Source organism: Cervus elaphus, chromosome 33 (genome assembly GCF_910594005.1).
Source record: "Cervus elaphus chromosome 33, mCerEla1.1, whole genome shotgun sequence".
Taxonomy (NCBI): domain Eukaryota; kingdom Metazoa; phylum Chordata; class Mammalia; order Artiodactyla; family Cervidae; genus Cervus; species Cervus elaphus.
Window position 1 is genome coordinate 29,590,918 of NC_057847.1, and position 17,165 is coordinate 29,608,082.

Sequence of the window (17,165 nt, forward strand, 5' to 3'; positions counted from 1 at the left end):
CCTGGAGAAGGAAATGTCAACCCATTCCAGTATTCTTGCCTGGGAAATCCCATGGGCAGCGGAGCCTGGTGGGATAAGTCCATGGGGTTTCAAAGAGTGGGACATGACTTAGGGATGAAACCACCATCAATCTATTATGAAAGTGATGTCAAGTTTGTCTACAGCTGTGGTACCTGGGAATAGATCATTATGTGTATATAAACTGTTCTGCCTTTATTATGAAATTTAACCCAAAACCCAAAATAAATTGAGGAAAAAAAAATGTGAGAAGCATAGCGAGATTCAAACAGATTGATTTTAATTGTTAGCTGTCTGCTACAGAATTAGTTTCAAGTCCTTGTCAATACTATCATCGCTCAAAGGGAACAAGCCCATAATAAAAAAGGCCTTAAACTTTTAGGATACTATTTATTACAAAGCATTAGAGCCTTTGTAAAAAAAAAGACGAACCAGAGATCAAATTGCCAACATCTGCTGGATCATCAAAAAAGCAAGAACGTTCCAGAAAAACATCTATTTCTTCTTTATTGACTATGCCAAAGCCTTTGACTGTGTGGATCACAATAAATTGTGGAAATTCTGAAAGAGATGGGAATACTAGACCACCTGACCTGCCTCTTGAGAATCCTATATGCAGGTCAGGAAGCAACAGTTAGAACTAGACGTGGAACAACAGACTGGTTCCAAATAGGAAAAGGAATAAGTCAAGGTTGTATATTGTCACCCTGCTTGTTTAACTTATATGCAGAGTACATCATGAGAAATGATGGGCTGGAAGAAGCACAAGCTGGAATCAAGACTGCCAGGAGAAATATCAATAACCTCAGATATGCAGATAATACCACCTTTATGGCAGAAAGTGAAGAGGAACTAAAAAGCCTATTGATGAAAGTAAAAGAGGAGAGTGAAAAAGTTGGCTTAAAGCTCAATATTCAGAAAACTAAGATCATGGCATCTGGTCCCATCACTTCATGGGAAATAGATGGGGAAACAGCATCAGACTTTATTTTGGGGGGGCTCCAAAATCACTGCAGATGGTGACTGCAGCCATGAAATTAAAAGATGCTTACTCCTTGGAAGGAAAGTTATGACCAACCTAGACAGCATATTAAAAAGCAGAGACTACTTTGCCAACAAAGGTCCGTCTAGTCAAGGCTACGGTTTTTCCAGTGGTCATGTATGGATGTGAGAGTTGGACCGTGAAGAAACCTGAGTGCCGAAAAATTGATGCTTTTGAACTGTGGTGTTGGAGAAGACTCTTGAGAGTCCCATGGACTACAAGGAGATCCAACCAGTCCATCCTAAAGGAGATCAGTCCTGGGTGTTCATTGGAAGGACTGATGCTGAAGCTGAAACTCCAATACTTCGGCCACCTCATGCGAAGAGTTGACTCATTAGAAAAGACCCTGATGATGGGAGGGATTGGAGGCAGGAGGAGAAGGGGACGACAGAGGATGGGATGGCTGGATGGCATCACCAACACGATGGACATGGGTCTGGGTGAACTCCAGGAGTTGGTGATGGACAAGGAGGCCTGGTGTGCTGCAATTCATGGGGTCACAAAGAGTCAGATACGACTGAGCGACTGAACTGAACTGAAGAAAATAGCATCTGAACTATGTCCTCTAGTATCTGTATCTGTTATGAATGATAATGACAAAATGCCTTTAACCAAATAGAATAAATTTTGATTCACTGAATGTTTTTATCTTCCTTAAAAAATCAACAGACATTATTCTATAACCAAAACAAAAGATGACCAATTTAGAAGAGGACCAATTTTAGTTAACAACAAAAAAAATTTACCTCATTTTTAACTTTCCAATATTATCTATTAAATTCTAGGTAGCTACCAATTCAAAGTTAATGAACTTTCACCTAAATTATGTTATTATATAACAACTTCTATTTATAAAGTACTGTGAGAAATAAGAACTCTCCTAAATTTTTAATGTACTAAAAGTTTTTGTGTATAGTTTTATTATAAATTATCTGTAACAAAATTATGCCAAAAATGAAGAACAGCTATGTTTGATTAAATCTGCTTCTGATACAGTTACCAAAGGATGACCTCCTAACTAATCAAACGGGACTGCCAATCTTAACTAAACTTTTGTAGCATTTAACAATCTTTCTTCCTTTCTGAACCTCCTCCTCTTATGCCTCTCTAATGCCATTCTCTGCAGTTTTCCTCTTATTTCACTCTAACCGTCCCATTTTGAGTCACCTTTGTAGGTGCTCCTTCCTCAGTTATTCCCCTTTATGTTTTTCCCTTGAGTTTTATATATACTAAGTGTGCTCATCTTTTTATTGTCCATGCTCTTCCACACACAAGGCTCTATCTATTACCTATATGCCTAAATCTGTAGCTCTCACTCAGAATTCTCACCTAAGTCTCTAACCCTGTATCTAACTGGACATCTTCACCCGGATCCCTTCCTTAAACTCAGTAACATACAAAACTGAGCAAGTCAATGTTACCGCTAATCCTGAGCAACCTATCCTCCTTTATCTTGGTAAACAGAACACTGTCCAAAGAAAAAGGGAGAGATTTTATAAATATTATGATTTAACAACAAATTAAAAGCCACCTAAAGTTTCAAAAGCTAAAACCATCTAAGTTTTAAAACACAGCTTGTTTAACAATTTGTGATCATATACAGGAAAGACTGGAAAGCACTAAAAGAGACTAAAACAAATTTTTAAGGACTATTAAAATTTTTCTTTTATTTTCTACTATCATTTAAAGTTGAATTAATAATTTTTTTAAATAGCAAGAGAATTATTAGATTTCCCACAGTAGTAACAGACAGCAACTTTTCCAAAGGGGTCTACAGGTTTGCGCATGCATGCTTAGTTGCTCAGTTGTATCTGACTTTTCATGACCCCATGAACTAGAGCCCACCAGGCTCCTCTGTCCATGGGATTCTCCAAGCAAGAATACTGGAGTGGGTTGCCATTCCCTTCTCCAGAGGATCTTCCCAACCCAGAGACTGAACCTGGGTCTCCTGCATTGCAGGCAGATTCTTTACTGTCTGAGATACCAGGGAAGACCTTAAAGTTGAATTAATACTTAAAAAAAAAATAGCAGAATTATTAGGTTCCCCACAGAAATAAAAGCAACTTTTCCAAAGGGGTCTACAAGTTTAGAGTTGTAATTTAATGTCAGGGTCAGTGGCGGGCTGGATGAACCACAAGCTGGAATCAAGATTGCCAGGAGAAATATCAATAACCTCAGATACACGGATGTCACCACCTTTATGGCAGAAAATGAAGAAGAACTAAACAGCCTCTTGATGAAAGTGAAAGAGGAGAGTGAAAAAGTTGGCTTAAAGCTCAACATTCAGAAAACTAAGATCATGGCATCCAGTCCCATCACTTCATGGCAAGTAGATGCGGAAACAACAGAAACAATGAGAGATGTTATTTTTGGGGGCTCCAAAATGACTGCAGATGGTGACTGCAGCCATGAAATAAAAAGACGCTTGCTCCTGGGAAGAAAAGTTATGACCAACCTAGACAGCATATTAAAAAGCAGACACATTACTTTGCCAACAAAGGTCAGTCTAGTCAAAGCTATGGTTTTTCTAGTGGTCAAGTATGGATGTGAGAGTTGGACTATAAAGAAAACTGAGGGCCGAAGAATTGATGCTTTTGAACGGTGAAGTTGGAGAAGACTCCTGAGATTCCCTTGGACTGCAAGGAGATCAAACCAGTCAATCCTAAAGGAAATCAGTCCTTTCCTAAATTTTTTTATTTCCTAAATATTTCTTAAAGGAAATATTCATTGGAAGGGCTGATGCTGAAGCTGAAACTTCAATACTTTGGCCACCTGATGCAAAGAACTGACTCATTGGAAAAGACCCTGATGCTGGGAAAGATTGAGGGCAGGATGAGAAGAGGACAACAGAGGATGAGATGGTTGGATGGCATAACCGACTCAATGGACATGAGTTTGAGCATGCTCCGGGAGTTGGCAATGGATAGGGAAGCCTGGAGTGCTGCAGTCCATGGGGTCGCAAAGAGTCGGACACAACTGAGCCACTGAATAGAAACTCAACCAACTCAAGCACGCTAAACGCACAAGCAATGACTATCTTTGATTCCCCTCTTCTTACAAAGAACTAATCAGGTACGATTACTAATCAGGTATGATTATAGCTAGCCTCAGAAGACCAAAAGTCGGGGTGGAGGTAGTAATATAAAATCTTCAACTGCATCATACATTAGTTTAAATAACTAAAAATAACAATTACCTTTCTTCTTTGTCCAGTGTTTTCTTCTCTGCTGCAGTAATCTTTTTGGGTGGTACAGGAGGGGTCACTTTTTTACATATCTCTTCAATGATGCGTTTGTTCATTCTGCTTTGCAATGCAGCTTTTAGTAAAATTCTTTCTACTGCAGTTATACCATCTCCATGACTATATTTAGGAATCTCTGGTTGGATTAAAATTTCTATGTCATCAAGCCAAGGAGGATAGTAGGAATTCTGTTTTCCTGAGAGTTTGTGGTGAAGTTTAATTAACAAAGACAATATACTTTCTTTAATTTCCAAAATAGCTGTAGTTAACTGTGGAGCTGAACCAGGTGCAGACCATTTACTTGAAGTTTTAGGACGAACCACCTGATTTGCTTCACTGCTATTGCGATTGATGATCTCCTGAAACTTCTTTCTGCGCTCTGCTACTAAGCTGAAAACTTGAGCTGTACCAGAATTCTACCATTCAAACGAGAAAGAAATAAAAATCAAGAGGTTATTCACATTCAGTTTTAAAATACATTAGCATTACATTTTCCAAACGGTATGTTCAAAGTTTCATCCAAAGGTTTATTTAATAGATTTGTCCTTTAAGTAAATTTGTCCCTTGACTTCTCTCAAATATACTTAGTCCCACTCAACCTAGAAACAACAATGAGGCAAAAGGAGATTATCCATAGTAACACTTCTTTTGCAACCCCCGAAGCCTATCAGGGAAAACAGACAAAACTTCAGTAGTATCTATAGCCATATTCAAAAGGAATCATAAACTAAGTCTTTCATCAGTTTAAAGGAATCAAAGCTATCCAATATACATCAAGAATACTATACTCCTGACTAACTTCTAGAAGACCACAATATCTTCCACTTAAGAAAATTATAAATTAATTTTTTCCAAGTTAATGAATCTCAACTGCTAATTAATTTCATTTTTAAAGAACTTTAAAAGCTTGAAAATTACTTCTAACATAAATGCTTTAAGTTACTAAAATGAAATAAAAAGATGAAAAATTAATCTGTTTCATATTTAATATAACTATAATTATTTATTTGAACATATTTTTTAAAACTATTTTTCTCAATAATTTATCTTCAAAATAGCCTTTTTGCTAAAGCAGTCAAACTACATTAGTGCTCTTAGAAATCATCTTTTAATTAAGATACAAGTCAGTTTAAAAGTCTGTTCTATACATCTGTGTCTCTTTGTCTTGCATATAGGGTACAATATTGTAATTAGCCTCCAACTAATAAAAATAAATGAAAAAAAAAAGATACAAGTCAGTTTAATAGATTTCACTAAATTTTTTTAAGCAAGCATAGAAACAATGCTTCAATCAGCTGAGCTTTTATGAGCTTAATATACATTATTTTTTTTTAATGCTCAAGCTGTTTGTCAAAGTTCCCTCTACCTAGAGACAAAAGCTGCCTCTTACAGACTGCAATATTTTAATCAAAATTCTTTATGGTGTTCACAGAAAAAGTATACTGTCAAAGACAAAGCTCCTACAAATGAACTCTTCAATAAGAAATGTACGATTCAATGTTCTTTACTTGCGAAAATCTAGATTGTAGGAATTAGAGGTATTTAAGTTTAGTTACTTGCCATGTCATTTCAAGATTTTTCATTTCTGCTTTTTATAAATTAATTAAGCTACATGCAATAAGAGAGCTTATTTTTTAAATGAGTCCAAATACACAACATAAGAAGTTTAAGCTTTTTGTGGGCTTATTTTATCAGTTAATTAACTATCATATACGCAAAAAAAAAAAAAAGGAGGGGTGTTGTGAATGGCATGCCACCAGCAACTAAAGATAAAATTTATTTTGATTTCGGAAACATTCATTTTTAAGATGTTAGTAACAATGCTAAATGTAAACAGAACAAAATGTGCTGCTTATAATTGGCCCAAAATACCAACACTACTAAGAAAAGCTCACTATTAAATATGCAGTATTATTTTTTAAGTTCAATAACATGGATTTACTTTAAAAATTAAGCCTAAATTACTGCATTTTAAAAAGAATGCACACATACATTAAATGTTTCTTTATTCTAACCATATTAATTAAACACACACATATACACACAAATACTTCAGCATTTGTCCCCATTTCCAGTTAAAGCCACATTGCTAGTTAATCCAAGTATCATACACATCTACCTCTCTTTGAAGAACTTTAGGCCGACGTGAACTCTGGCAGATTAAAGGAAAAAGATGGGTGAGGCAGAAGTTGCTTAGATATATCAGAGTTGCTTACATATAAAGGATAATTTAAAGTTATCTATAACCACAATTATTTTTCTTTTGGATATGTTCAACTCTTTTCAACCCTATAGACCACAGCCTGCCAGGCTTCTCTGTCCCTGGGATTTCCCAGGCAAGAATACTGCAGTGGTTGCCATTTCCTTCTTCAGGGGATCTTCCCAACCCAGGGGTTAAACCCGCGTCTCCTGCATTGCAGGCGGATTCTTTACCACCGAGCCACCAGGGAAGCCCTAGGATGTGATGAGATGATCTAAATGACACGTCCTAATATAATGAAGTCTTTCCCTTTTTTGTTCTCACTTTTACACTTACTTGTAAAGATCCCAAGCTATCAGAGCTGGTACTTGCAAGTGAGTCTCTCTTCACTTCTGGAGCAGTCTCTGGAACTCTCACTCTAACATAATTTATAAAGTGTCGCATATTCGATACTAAGTTACTACCAGGAAACCAACTGTCATGACAACGTTCAGGTCCACATGCTGATGCCTGAAACATAACCATAATGAATACAAATCTTGTCAGTCAGGTCCAAGGTACAGTGGAGATGTAACAAGCCCAAATAATAGTTCACTGCCTGTTATATCCTTTAATCCCTTAAAGTCACATTTACAAACTACGAAGTGCTAATAAAACCAAATGAAAACATAAAATTTAAAAACAAACTGCTCGATGCTAATATGGAAGTCAGCTAAACTTCTCCTGAAGAAAATACATTTTTCAATTTGGAAATACACAGTACAGGATACTTTTCACCACTCATTAAAAATAACTCATAATATAGTCAAGTAATGCTAATTTGGACTAACTGGAAGGAAGTCTGAAAAATCTATCAAAAGTCTGACTTATTCTTACAGGAATATTACTGATCTTAAATCTATGAAAGAATATATGTTGACTCAGCTTAAGACTACTAAGTACTGCCTAGCCTTTTCACTTGTCTGTCTATTGCTGTTGTCTTTTTGTAGGGAGGCAATGAGAAAAATATCAATTAACTGTAAAATCAATTTGTAGTAACTAACAATTACGTTCATGGAAATGACACTTATAAAAGTCCTGAAACACAATAACAACTTATATTCTCAAGTAAATGTTCTCCCTTACAACAATACTTACTCCATTAACTTAAAATCTTTACAGAAAGAATTTGCTATTCAAAAATAAAATCCCTAATCAAATTATTAGAATTTCCAGACTGAAGTCCTAACATAATTGTTTACCTGTGTGTGTGTGTGTGTGTGTGTGTGCGTGTGCAGTTCAATTGCTCAGTCATGTCCAACTCTTTCTGACCTCATGGACTGTAGTCCACCAGATTCCTCTGTTCATGTGATTTTCCAGGCAAGAATACTGGAGTGGGTTTCCATTTCCTTCTTCAGGGGATCTTCCTGACCAGTAACTACAAAAATGACACTAGTGGCAAAGAACCCGCCTGCCAACACAGGATATGATAGGCAGGTTCAATCTCTGGGTTGGGAAGATCACCTAGAGGAGGAAATGGCACCCTATGCCAGGATTTTTGCTGGGAGAATCCCAAGGACAGCGGAGCCTGGCACACGATAGCCCATAGGGTCACAAAGAGTTGGACATAACTGGGCGTCTGTGCACAGTACAAAAATACACTAACAACTTTTCTTAGATCTACATAGTATGAATTACAAATTTCAAATTCAATAATTCTATAAATGGGAGTTTTATATATTAGTGAAATCTCTAAAAGAACATATGTAGTTGAAGATTTAAAAGGGTCTTTTCCAAGTTCCTAAGATTTTTTTCTAAGTATGATACTCAGACAAAATAAATACCTTCAAGATGACATGCAATCTTTTATTAAGGCATATCACAACTTTAACATTTAAAAATATAAGAAACTACTTACCTCTTCATCTGATTCCTCTTCAGCTGAATTTTCAAGTCCTAATTCAATCAGATATAAAACCATACAGAGTACATGTTCTGAAAGATTTTGATGATCCATCAAAATCTTTAAAAAGGGAAAAAAATGCCCCATTATTACTTTTTTCCATAAAACATATTTCACTTAAATATCAAAAAGTATTTTAACCTTATAGACCAATGTAACATAATATATATGTGTTATATATACATATGTGTGTTATACATATAATATATACATATGTTATACATATCATATATACATATGTGTGTTATACATATCATAATCAGATATGCAAGTAAGTAAACATACACCTTGGTGAAAAGACAAACTAAAACCAAAAAAACAGGATCCCTTCCCAGGATTACACAGTATTTTAGGCAATATCCATAAACATTAGTTCACTGATCACCTAAAGTTTAACACATTAAATAATCCATTAAAACAATTATTATAAAAATACCAGTATCTAATAAAGTAATTTAACAAGAATATTTTACATCCTAAGTTACTGACACTTTTCTCCTGATTACAAGGATATCAGATAAATGTTTGTTAAATAGGATAGTTCATGCAAATGTGTTTAGCATAGCACCTGGTATATAATTGGGAGCAAAATAATTGTTTATGGAATATTAATATTCTTAGTCTGTCTCTAAAATTACAGTCCTGAGCTTGAGTGTTCTGTGCTCAGAACACTCAGTGTTCAGTGTTCAGTTATGTGCATACACTGTGTACACGTGTATGCAATGTGTGGTTTACACAAGAAAGGAAAAAGGAATAAAGTGGTTAGGAGAGAGGTTGCCCTGAGGAAATACTGACAAATCTGACCTTATAAATGGATTATGAAAGCCTTACACATTTTATGCAGGACTCGGTGGGCTAACCTATACCAATCACTCATTCAGTATGATGCAACAAACTATTAACCAGAAGACACATAAAATACCATAAGGAAAAAATAGCCTGGTAGCCATCTTGTTGTCTTCATTATTTAAAAAAAAAAAGGACAGCCAGTCAAACTAGAGACTCTGTGGGGAGGGGCACTGTCAGCTGCAGGTGAGAGCAGGGAGAACAAACGAGAGGCCCGTCTAGGCTGAGCCTCCTAGAAACTGCCCAAACAGCAGGGAGGGCTTGGAAAGGCCTCAGTCACTTAGCAGCTAATCTACCGTGACTAAAAAATTAAGACTTTCAGTTCACTGATTTTCTAATGTTCAATCTGACTACTGAGAAGACTCTTCCATTCATATTTTGTGTGGCACAATGGTGAGGAGAACAGACTTTCAAAACCTTTTAAAAACCTGATTTTTTAATACAAATTTTGTATATACTTAAGCTATTTGATCTCAAACAACATCTGGTCTTAAGTTTCCTCATCTTTAATTCTGGAATAATAGCCCAGAATTATTGTGAGGATTATATAATTAACATCTGTAATTTGCTTCATACAGTATCTAGCAACTGGTGTTCAACAAATAGTAGGGAGGTGGTGTAGACAGATGGTGGGAAGAACAGGAGAGCAGTAAGAGGGGACTGAAGGCTGAGAGGCAACAGAGGTAATCCTTTCTAACCCAAGACTTTACAGGGAGGAAACAAAGCTTCAGCCACACACTCAGCTGGCGTAAGCAACACTAGAACACAGATTCCAGACTTCCAATGACTGCATACCATTACTACTCTGCCTCCTTTTAATAAATAAAGCATTATTAGCTAAAATCAAATAAATTTTGGCTTGAAATCCTGTGGCATTACATCTTACAGCTTCAAATGTGTAACTTTAAGGTTAAGGAAGCAAAAAAACTTTTTTAGGTACTACAATAAAAGAGGATGGTTTCTGGGGAGTTTTATTAACATGTTCTATATTAAAGTTTTTTATTATTAAACATGGCAGGAGACGAAATGGTTTACTGACATTGATTTTTAGAAAGTTGACCTGCCAATGCAATGTCAATGAAAGGTTCTTCTATTATCATAAAGTCAGGAATGATATTACAAAACTGAGATTTTTAAAAACTCGTTCATAGTAATCTTATAACAACTAAATACTGCCTTTCTATTTTTGAGGAAATATTATTCTTATAGTAAGCAAATGAAAATGTTGAAAAAATATAACTTGAAAGGACACAAATCATTTGCAGTAGTCTTCTTTAATTTTTAAATCAAGATTTACTGACTTATTCACTTATTTAACCTTACTCAGTTATTTAATCTCTAAAACTCAAAAAACATTTCTGAGGTCTTCCCTGGTAGTATAGTGGATGGGAATCCATCTGCCAATGCAGGGGGCACAGGTTCACTCCCTGGTCCAGGAGGATTCCACATGCTGTGGAGCAGCTAGGCACATGAGCCACAACTACTGAGCCTGTGCTCTGCAACAAGAGAAGCCCCCACAAAGAGAAGCCCACACACCGCCATGAAGAGTAGTCCCCACTTGCCCCAAATAGAGAAAGCCCACATGCAGCAGTGAAGACCCAGGGCAACCAAAAATACATAATACAATGTTTAAAAAGACATATCTGAAAGATGAGAATAAAAACAGAACTGTCATAAGGATTTCCACTAGAATTAAAATAATGTGTATATGTGTATACAAAGCATTTGAAACAGAATCTGGCATAAGTAAACATTGAAAAATGTCTATAAAAGATCAAAATTATAAATATCCTTTTAATAAGAAAAATATTCTATTTTAATGAAAAAAGAACACTTTAAATTACTTTGCTGAATAATTTTCTTAGAAATTAATGAAAATAAACCATTCAATTGGTTTTTTTGAAGCCCATGTCTCAAATTTTAACAGGAATAATTTTTGCAACTAAAATGAAAAACTAATCATGGGGTAGAGTTAAAAAGAATAGGAGGTACAGAAGTCTAAAAGCTATATTTGTTTATAACTCAAACATTAAGAAAAAAACCAAAATGTTTGATAACTAAATTTAATATATTAATTTTCTTAAGTAATTTAAATAATATATATGTAGTGACTGGAAATTTGTTAACAAATAGGCATACTTTTTACTTTTAAGTTAATTTTTAATTTTTCAAATTCTAATTAGAAGAAACAATAGTTTTTTTCTCTTTATATCTAATTGTATAATAATTCCTGTCTGAAACTGATAAAATGAATAGTTTCCCATAACAAATGGTGTAGCTCTGTTATTGTCCAACTTAGATTTGAAATTACAAGAATACAATTTACATACATGTGATTATGACATATCCTCATACATCTTAAATATATAAATACACTTTGCTTTATAAACGGTACTTTTATGTTAATATTATCTTTTGGCATTTTTATTTAAGAATTATGGTAATAAACTCTAATCTAGTCTTCTTAGTCAAATTACTACTGTACCTTGTAAAGCAGAGTGAATAGCACAATGTGTAAAGTTTTACAGTGCAAAAGTCTCATGAGACCTTTATAGCTGGGATGGAGTGGTGTCCTTTTCTTATAGGGTGGCCAAGGATTTCCAGGGAATTTTCCACTCTGTTTTAAACTACAAAAATAAAATAAAACCAAAATTAGATGATAGGCTCAAGATTAAACTGTGATTTAAATGGTGTTTCCATTGCTTCAATCACATACGATACATGCTACTTTAGCACTTTTTGTAATAACTTTACGTACAGACCAGTAAATTTCCTCTACCTTTTTCTGGATATATCATACTATTGATTCATTACTATTGAACTCACAGCCAAGAGCACTGTAACAGCCTGAACAAAGCTTATCTAACAACAAATCTTCTCTGTAAGGCACATCAAAGCCTTCTTGCCCTCAGCAACACCACACGGTACTCTGGTACTCCATGTGGGAGACATTCTAAACAGCAAAATCACTAAAGGACAAAAATTCAAAAACATAGTGCTGAACTGACCATGAAAAGGACACCTGTCTACAGTATGAGCTGAAACAAGAGGGCAGAGTTTTGCTTTTTCCCACTTGAATCTGGGTGCCCTCTGCACATCCACTCAAATCTGTAAATAACCAGTACTGTGCTCTGAATATTGATTTAAGGTTTACAAATAAATTTACCAAGTAGTCAAATTAGCAAATATAGAATTTGAAAATAATGAGGATCAATTGTATATGACAGAATTAGCATTACAAATCAGTGAGAAAAGCATGAATTCTTCAGTAAATAGTCCTGGAACTGGTTTTCTGCAGGGGTAAAAAGATAAATCACTACTTCACTCTATACATAAAAATCAACTCCAGGTGGATTAAAGATCCAAACATAAAAAAAAAAAACTTGAGAACTAATAAAATTTAGACAATCTAACCAGAAAACCATCAAAGATAATCCATACACTACTTTCAATGCAAGAATCATGAAGGGAAATTAAGAAGTTTTTTTTAAAGGCTCAATTTCACCCAGTAATCCAGAGAATGCAAGTCATACATTCAGCATTCAAAGTTAAAAATGACATAATGAACATAAATATTTAATTTTACTTTCACTCAAAACTCCAATGAAAATATAGTAACAGTATTTTTTTTTTTAAGATGAAAAGCACAGGATAAGGAAAATACAAAAAGGAAAAGAAAACGAAAATTTTGTTAATCGGAAAGCAAATGGCTATGTGGATGATTCTAGTAAACCTAAGAAAGCCGAATCACAAGAAGGCAAGGGGGAAGGCTGAAAATCAAGCCCAATCACTCTGCAGAATCCTTAAAAAGCTCAGAAACTGGAAGCATCTGGTACTTCAGTAATTGGGAGTTGAGCGTGTGCTTGCATGCTCAGTCATGTCCGACTCTTTGCGACCCCATGGATTGTGTGTAGCCCGCCAGGCTTTCTGTCCATGGGATTATCCCAGCAAGAATACTGGAGGGGGTTGCCGTTTCCTCCTCCAGGGTATCTTCCCAACACAGGGATCTAACCCGCATCTCCTGTTTCTCCTGCTCTTGGCAGGCAGATTCTTTACCACGGAGCCACCTAGGAAGCTGGAGTTGAGGAGATAGGAGGCTAAACTGAGGACTGGATGAAAACTGCTTCACCCCATCCTAACAGAATTCTGGCTGGAGAATTCGTCTCTGAAGAAGGTAAAACACAAGCACAGTTTGTGGTAGGAGGATATGCGGTTAAAGTCATCAAATGCATTTTGATTCAGAATACTTAGGCTTTGACTCCATCTCATTTACAGAAAAATGGCAGTTAGACCACTACATTCTGGGCAATATTTGAAAATATTTCTTTGAGAAATCTTACAAAACCAAAAAGAAAGTTTCAAAGAGACTAACATAGGGGCTTCTGAACAAACCTGCCTGCTCAAATCACCCCAGGGTAAAGCTCAGGATCCACAAGATCCATCAAGGCACTGAGAGCTAGCTCTTCATCACAAGCAGCCAGAATTAATCAGATATCCTAAGAATGCCTCTAACATGAAAGCTAGACACAAGAGTAGAAGATCAACTAAAGGGAAAAGGATATTATGTAAGTAGGGGAAAGAAAAACTTTGAAAAAAAAAAATTACAAGAAGAGGCAAAACAGTTTCCTGATAAACCTATATATATAACATAGGTTTGGAAGGGGAAAATTGGTGCAGCCCACATACCCATATTAGCAGAATTTCCTGACATCTGTATGAGGCAAGAAGACCTATAAAAAGGAAAGAACTAATTCATAGTCTGGTCTCCATATAGGAGTTGATTTTTCCTGAATATCTTCTGAGACAAGGATAGGCTAAGCTGGCTTTTTAGGCATTTCAAGATCCTTCTGTCCATGGGTATGTTGAGGGCAAAGGCACACTCTTAAGATGCTGATGTGATTCCTCAACATCATATTGATGAGAAAACACAATACAGACAAGAAAAAGAAGAGGAAATGGCAGCTTCTCAGGAAACTGCTGATATTCCAAGATGTAGCCATAGAATTTACTCAGGAAGAGTGGGAATTTATGGACATCACTCAATGGGAACTATACTTGGTCTCCCTGAGTCCTGTCTGTAAGCCAGACGTGGTTACCTTTATGGAGCAAAAGAAGGATCCCTGGGACGTGGAGGAAATGGAGACAACAGCCATACATCCAGGAACTGAGGCCACCACCCAAGTGGAGAATGGTGACTTCAGGATGAGCTCAAGATTTCTGGGGCACCACCCTATTACTTCACCACCAACCAATCAGAAAACAGTCACATACCCTGTAGCCCTCTCCCTAAATTTTGCATATAAAAACTTCTCCCTAAAAACAATGGGAGCATTTGGGGTTTTCTAGAGCACAAGCCTCTTGTTCTTTTTGCTTGGTCCTGCAATAATCCCTTCTCTGCTTAAAAAAAAAAATACCATTAACATACCAGAAAAATAAGTTGCATCTATGATTCAAGAAGAGGGTGTCATTACACTGCTTTAAAAAAAAAAAAGAAAAAAACTGGTTTCTATATAATACTATAGTGGCTACATATAAGCATAATTTTTAAAACAATTCTGATAGTGTATAATAAAGTTTTAATTATTATATTTCATTTAGCATAGAAAAGCAATTTTTAGCTTTTATTTCTTTGTTTGATTTAAGCACTAGGCCCCTAAATATGCAATGCCTAGATTAATAAAGTGTTCTGACATAAAGGTTATATATTTGTTCAAGGCAGCAGGTAACATCATTTGACTGCTCTTTTCAAAATTATTAATGCAATAATGTAAACAAAAAGCTACATGACAGAAAAAAAAATTTAAGTGACTCAAACCAACACCTAATTACTGACTAGTTTGAGACAAAAATGACACATATAAACTCATACGATACACTTTAAAACAAAGGCCAACAACCATTAACCTTCAAGATGGGAAGCAACAGAAGTATCAGAAATTAGAGTTCAAAAAAAATTTGCTTTCCAGCTGAATTTAAAATAACCACTATAAAAAAACCACATCTGTCTTTTGGAAATGGCCTAGATAATAGTTCCAACACTGCCATTAACAAACATATTTCACTGAACTTCTCTGGATAACAATGTCCTTGTATATAAAATACAATACTAAATTGAATAAATGGTTTTCCAACTGTTGATTTGTTTTGTTCTTGTTGGGTTTGGTTTTATCTTTCACTTTAAAAGCTGAATTGTCCATTAAAGGGTATTTTGGAAGGGAGTAAGGAAAGTGAGATGAGCCACCTTCACTTTTTTAGCCCTTCTCTTGCTATTGCCCAGCTCCCTCTTTCAGTGATGGCCCCCAAGACATTTCTACAGAAGCTAGAGAGAAGATCTTGAAGGGCTTTTTCCAGCAATTTTCCAGCAAAGATCTAAGCATCACACAAAGAAAATGGCTTATTTTCACTTAAACTCTCAGCACAAAAAAAACTTAAGAAACTCACTTTTCATTCATTTAGCAATTACTGATTATCTACAAAGTGCCTAGTATCCAGGTAGATTCTGGAAACAAAACAGCCTTAATTTACCTACTCATTTTCTCCATAATTCTTCAAAACACCTTTCTATCACCTTCTTGAAAGAAAAAAAGATCACACTAAGTAAAATCAGTTTCACCACTTTTGTTCCTTAAAACTAAAAGAAGATGAAAATGACCAATAGCCAATAAGCCCCACACTTTAGGGTTATTTCCCAGTTGTGTTATAATAAGAACTGAACCAGTCAGTTATGCCATCATACAAGACATATCAACAAAAGAAAGAGATGTTATATTTCATATACAAAATAAATTTCAAAACAATTAAGTTTTACATAGAAACAAACATTCTTCATATCCATACTTATTTTAAATATACAAAATATTATTGGATTACTATAGTTTGTGCATAAAATTTCACAGATTTACATGAAAATGATTTTAATATGAAGCTAATGTGTATTTATCTGTTATTATTTTTTCATTTTAAATACACACTTCTTTAAAACAAAGATTTTCAAACTGCCAAGAAATATCACGCATTTCAGAAATATTTCTAAGAAACTATAAAGGTATTGGACAGGAATTCAAAAGCAAAATTAGGAGAATGAGAGAATGAGAAAAAATATAAAGCAAAATAGGAGAGAGGAAATTTAATACAAACAGTTCTAAGAATATGGTTTTCTCTATGCAAAGCAGTTGCAAGTCAAAATATGACATGGTTCTAAACAACTAATAACACAAAATAAGTCAGAAAATACAAGGTACCTACAAACAGAAAAGGTTACCTGTATGTCAGCATAGGTTTAAACCAGCTTTCTCAACCTTGACACTAATGACACTAGAGGCCATAAATTCTTAGTTGTGGGGACAAGACTTAGCCTATGCTACATGTCAGTTTTAGCCCTCTGAAGTCTGTAGACAATGGCAAATGTCCCCTGGACGACAAAATTCATCCTGATTGGGAACCACTGGTCTAAATGAAGGAAATTAATTTCTCAAAGCTCAAGTAAAAATCTTCTATTTGAAAAATAAAAGACCACAGTTCCCTTTGCTTTACAGAGTGCCTGGTATATAATAATGCACTCAGTAACTGCGTGTGTGTGCTCAGTCGTGTCTGACTCTTTGAGACCCCATGGCTGTAGTCTGCCAGGCTCTGGTGTCCACGGAATTTTCTAGGCAAGAGTACTGGAATGGGAAGCCAGTTCTTCCTTCACAGGATCGTCCCAACCCCAGGATCAAACCCACACGCCCTGCGTCTCCTGCACTGGCATATGCATTCCTTACCACAGAGCCACCCGGGAAGCCCTTACTCAATAAATGTGCACTGTCAAATTGAATTGCACTTTTAAAACTGATTACATTAAGTATTTCATGACTCTTTCAAGGCCTGGAAAGCTTCA

General features: G+C 35.5%; 1 protein-coding gene across 6 annotated transcripts in view; it reads right to left on the reverse strand.

Moving 5' to 3' along the window:
• Positions 1 to 17,165, reverse strand: part of UBR3 (ubiquitin protein ligase E3 component n-recognin 3) — a 201,601-nt gene that overhangs the window by 82,339 nt on the left and 102,097 nt on the right. For 3 of the 6 annotated variants that reach the window (XM_043894023.1, XM_043894024.1, XM_043894022.1), the window contains exons 20-24: positions 11,775 to 11,916; positions 8,399 to 8,503; positions 6,838 to 7,011; positions 6,421 to 6,453; positions 4,257 to 4,717 (exon numbers count right to left, since the gene is read on the reverse strand). In XM_043894023.1, coding sequence (XP_043749958.1) covers positions 4,257 to 4,717; positions 6,421 to 6,453; positions 6,838 to 7,011; positions 8,399 to 8,503; positions 11,775 to 11,916 — 915 coding nt within the window. The remainder of the gene's footprint in view (positions 1 to 4,256; positions 4,718 to 6,420; positions 6,454 to 6,837; positions 7,012 to 8,398; positions 8,504 to 11,774; positions 11,917 to 17,165) is intronic. The other 3 variants (XM_043894027.1, XM_043894026.1, XM_043894025.1) reach the window with 1 other exon arrangement.